The sequence below is a fragment of the Triticum urartu genome, chromosome 5A, assembly GCF_056163025.1.
Source record: "Triticum urartu cultivar PI428250 chromosome 5A, HENAU_Tu73, whole genome shotgun sequence".
Lineage (NCBI taxonomy): Eukaryota > Viridiplantae > Streptophyta > Magnoliopsida > Poales > Poaceae > Triticum > Triticum urartu.
In genome coordinates, this window is record NC_141877.1 from 282175568 (window position 1) to 282179989 (window position 4422).

General features: G+C 54.2%; 1 protein-coding gene across 1 annotated transcript; it reads left to right on the plus strand.

Moving 5' to 3' along the window:
• The first annotated feature begins 1285 nt into the window (after positions 1-1285).
• On the plus strand, positions 1286-2513 carry LOC125508432 (protein FAF-like, chloroplastic). The gene is made up of 2 exons (XM_048673149.2): positions 1286-1415; positions 1552-2513. The coding sequence occupies exon 2, from the start codon at positions 1581-1583 to the stop codon at positions 2325-2327; it is 747 nt and encodes a 248-aa protein (XP_048529106.1). The 5' UTR covers positions 1286-1415; positions 1552-1580; the 3' UTR covers positions 2328-2513.
• The last annotated feature ends 1909 nt before the right edge of the window (positions 2514-4422 follow it).

A 4422-nucleotide genomic window follows, 5' to 3' on the forward strand; every position in this document is an offset into this window, starting at 1 on the left:
AGGACACTTCTCTCTATTAATTAGCTAGCTAACACAATATATGAAACACCTAAATTAAATCCCCAAACCCCTAAATCACCCCCTTTCAAAAAAAACTTCAGCTTCTGCCAGCTGCTGACGCGTGAACGCCTATTGGTCCCGGTTGGTGCCACCAATTGTGACCAAAGGGCCTCCTGTCTGGGCTCACCGCACCGGCCACGTGAAAGCCCATCTGTCCGGTTCGTGTAAGAATCAGGACTAAAGGCCTAGGGCTTTAGCAACGACCCTTTAGTCCCGATTCAACAATCGGGACAAATGACCCTTACGAACCGGAACAAATGGCCCTTTTTCTACTAGTGATAGAAACAAAAAAGACAAAATCAAATGTGAATAGTGTCAAATACTATTCACTTAAAGCTGACACTATTCACAATTGAATTTGTCATTTTTGTATCTCCAATTGTAGATTGAGTTTTGAACTGATTTTTTCTAGTTGTAGACATACATCATAAGTATGTTGTCAAATAATTTCAGATTTTTTTGAATTGTCTAAATATGAGTGTTTTGGGTTGATCCTATGGTTCTCACTTAAAGGGCAGATTCTATTCTAGTCTCCGCCACTTTCTATCCTTCTAGTTTCTTGGATCTTGCCAAAAATAAAAGTTTATTGGACCAACGTCACCAACCTCACAATCTTTTTTTTTTGCGAGGTACCGACCTCATAATCTTTATTCAAAGAAGCAGACGTAAATAATTTTCCTACACATGAACTGTCTGAACTGAACTCTCACTCACTACTGAGCCATGGCAATATGGCATCCATCCATCCATATGTCCCCTCGTCGTAACTATCAGAATCGGGCAGCTTTATTCTATTCTGCATTGTTTTCCTTCACTCTTTTCGTTATTCCCAGTGCACCGCCACCACTGGTGGAACCGTTGTCGACGTACCACCTGAAATCCCTGGCTGAAAATTTCTCGCTGCCACGCACGCGCACACCCACACTGAAAGCAGAAGCAGCTGGTGCCAAGTTAGAGATTTTTTTTTTGAAAGATCCAAGTTAGAGATTTCATGGTCCCAAAAGACAGATCCATAGATAGATATCTCACTATCTACCCATGTGAGCTGCAGCATTACAGCACCGCATTCTTATTTTACCTGCATATTTGCTCTCACTCTGCAGTGCTGGATCGATCCACTTGTGTAAAAAGAAGGAAATATTCCAAATCCCATAGCCACAGAAAATGCCTCAATTTCTTATTTTGCAAAATGACAAGAAATGCCCCGTATCTTCTTGGCCTCGCCTTTTCTCTGACTATATATGTGCTGGCCATTCCTCGCAAGTGAGAAGAGCACAGGAAGAAGAAAGAAATCTCTTCTGCAAATTCTTCAAAAACCTTGTCCGGATTGACGGTCCGTGCAGGTGTTCACTCAGGTGAGCGAAGTGATCATCTCTCCATGCCATGCATGGTCACTTAGCATTAGTGCAATTTCGTTTTAGCTGAATTTTTCATACTGAAAACACTAATCCTGATCAAGTGCGATTTCGTTTTCCTCTTTGCTGTGCGAAGATTTCATTTCAAGGTCAGGGGAGATAGACATGGCGGCGGACGGCGGGCTGAGGAGGCTGTTCGAGAAGCCTCTGCCGGAGAACCCGACGCTGCTGGAGGCGCTGTCGGCGTGGAACCGCGTCCACCCCAAGAGGCCGGTCGACCCGACATCCTTCACCGAGATATTCGGCGAGCTCCACTTCCACGAGAAGCAGCAGCAGCCGGACCACGTCGCCCGGGGCAACGTCCTGCCGGCGCCGCGTCCGCCACCTTCACCTCCTCTTGTTCGCGCGACCACGGTTTCGTCCTCGTCGTGGATCGACGCCGCCGAGAAGAGCAAGGACGACTCGTCTCTCGACGCGCTCCTCAGGTCGCCGAAGCCCACGCCGACGGTGAAGAGGAGCGCGAGCTTCTCCATGAAGAAGAGCCCGTCCGCGTCGTCCCTGCTGCTCTGCACAGAGGGGCTCGGGTCCGAGAGCACCGTGGACGTGCTGAGGGATGACGACGACGAGCTAGCCGCCGCGTTCCGCCGCCAGGTGGAGACACGCGACGACGCGGACGTGGTCGACGCGAACCAGGAGGAGAAGGAGAACCAGCGGCCTCCGCCGTCGTTCCCGCCCCCGATACGGTCGATCAGCGTGCGCGGCGGGAAGCCGAGCGTGTGCTTCCGGTCGTTCCGTGCGGAGGGCAGGTTCGTGCTGGTGGAGGTTGTCATCCCCGGGAAGGAGCTCCTGCGGGCGTCGCGCGAGGGCGGTCGGCTCAGGCTGCAGTTCGCCGGCGCCACCGCACACGCGTAGACCAAGACAGGACAACACGATGTCTGTGACGAGACTGGAAACACTGGCTGGGTCATGCAAGAACACAGGACACAGGATAATCATCTTGCTGCGTCTACGACGCACATATTGTATCGTATATATATCGGGGTGTAAATTTGACTTTTTGAGAGTACTACTATCAACGAATTCATAATCTTTTTGGCATCATGACTCGTTGGATGGCATGCCGCCATTGTAATGTGAGAGTTAAAAAGCATGGCGACGCACAAAGGAATGCTTTTCTCTAAGAAAAAGGGGATGCTTTCCTTTCGGGATCCTTAAATCTGAAGTTTTTCATTTCTTTTCTTAGGTCTTCCTTAGTTTGTAGAGTACATATGAATTTTCACTAGTGCAATTAACGTCATCGCATACGGTTAAAATCCCCCATTGCTCACACGGTCACGAACATCGCGCACGATGATGTGCGATAGGGGTACATCACACACGCTACAAGATAAATAAGTGCGATAAGGTTCCAGAATACAGACAGTTTGGCAAAAGCAATCGTATACGATGATTAAGAGGGTGTTTGTTTTCAGAGATTTATTGGCTTAGGGACTTAAAAAAATCTCTATAAATCCCATCTAAACCAAACAGGAGGGACTTATAGGGACTTAAAGTGTGCATTTGGGACTTATGAAATAAGACTCTCAAGGAGAGACTTATAGGGACTTATAACTGTAACGTGGTCTTTTAGTCCGTGTTAAGCCCCAGAAACCAAACAGGTAGGGACTTTTTAGAGCATCTCCAGCCGTTGGCCTCCTAGGAGGGGCTAAAAATCGCCTCCTGGGGGTGCACCGGCGCTAAACAGCGCACTGGGGGCGTGATGCCCCCCAGTCGCGGCGCCCACGTTTTTTTTTTGAAAAAGTCAAATACGGCGTAAACACGGCTCAATTTTATCGCAAACATCAGCGAGTTCGTTCAAATTTAAACATATTTTATAAAAAAAAGAAAAAAACTAGCACGGGCTGCCCCCGCCGTCTCCATCGCCGCTCCTCACCGTCTACCTCGCCGCTCGCCGCCCGCCTTTTCAGTTCTACATGCCAAGGAGGCGGTAGAACCGCGTGTAGTCGCCGCCGCCGCCGTCGTCGTCGTCGTCTCCGCCGCCGCCGTCCCTGCTGCATCCCTCCCCCGGTTGGCGCGGCGGGTTGGACGGCCCGGGGGCGTCGTCGTCATCGTCGCTGTCGAGGACGACGATGTCGTGCTCGTCCTCGCGCCCACGCTTGCGGGCGGCGATCTCCTCCAGGGCCCGGGTCTGCCGGGTCATCTCCGTCCGGAGGTAGTCGTCCCGCGCCCACCGCAGGGCGTCCTCGTCGGAGAAGCCGCGCCGGGCTATCTCCTCGTACTCCGCGGGGAGGCCGGGCTCCGGCTTGGGCTCGACGAGGACGAAGCGGCCGGTGGGGGGGGGGGGAGTCGCCGATGCGGACGCCGGAGCTGCGGGTGCGCGCGCTGACAGGCGTGTCCTGGGGCTCCGTCTTGACGGGGTGGAGGTAGGGAGAGCCCGACGAGCGGCCGGACGAGGAGGAAGACGCCCCGGGCCGCTCCATGCGCCTCGGCGTCCAGGAGCTTCCACGGCGGCGTGAGAAGGACGGGGGAGCGGGGTACTTGAGGCGCGGCGTGTTGCCGCCCTCGATGTACTCGAGGACGGCCTTCAACGTGCGGCCGGGCACGCCCCACCATCGGCGCCGGCCATCGGAGTTGAGCCTGCCGGAGGGCACGACGCCGTTGGTGGCCTCGAGCTGCTGGGCGGGGCGGCGGAAGTAGGGCTCCCAGAGCGGGCTGTCAGGGACGTATCGTGGCCTCTCCCTCGCCGCCCGCGGCAGGGACGCGCGAATACGTGCAATCTCCGCACGCCGCGCCGCCCCGGTGGGTGGTGGTGGCACCGGCACGCCGCCGGCGCTGATCCTCCAAGCCCCGGGCACCCGCATGTCCGGCGGGACTGGGTACTCGGCCTCGAAAAGGAGACGAGCCTCGTCCTCGTGAAGATGGCGGCGCCCGAAGTCATTCGTCGCCGCGCCGTTGCCTGGAAAGCGCTCGGCCATTTTTCTGAATTGGAGACGGCGAGAAGAGGAAG

Excerpts from the sequence above, each read along its gene's own strand:
- LOC125508432 (XM_048673149.2), top strand. The coding sequence starts at position 1,581 with ATGGCGGCGGACGGCGGGCTGAGGAGGCTGTTCGAGAAGCCTCTGCCG.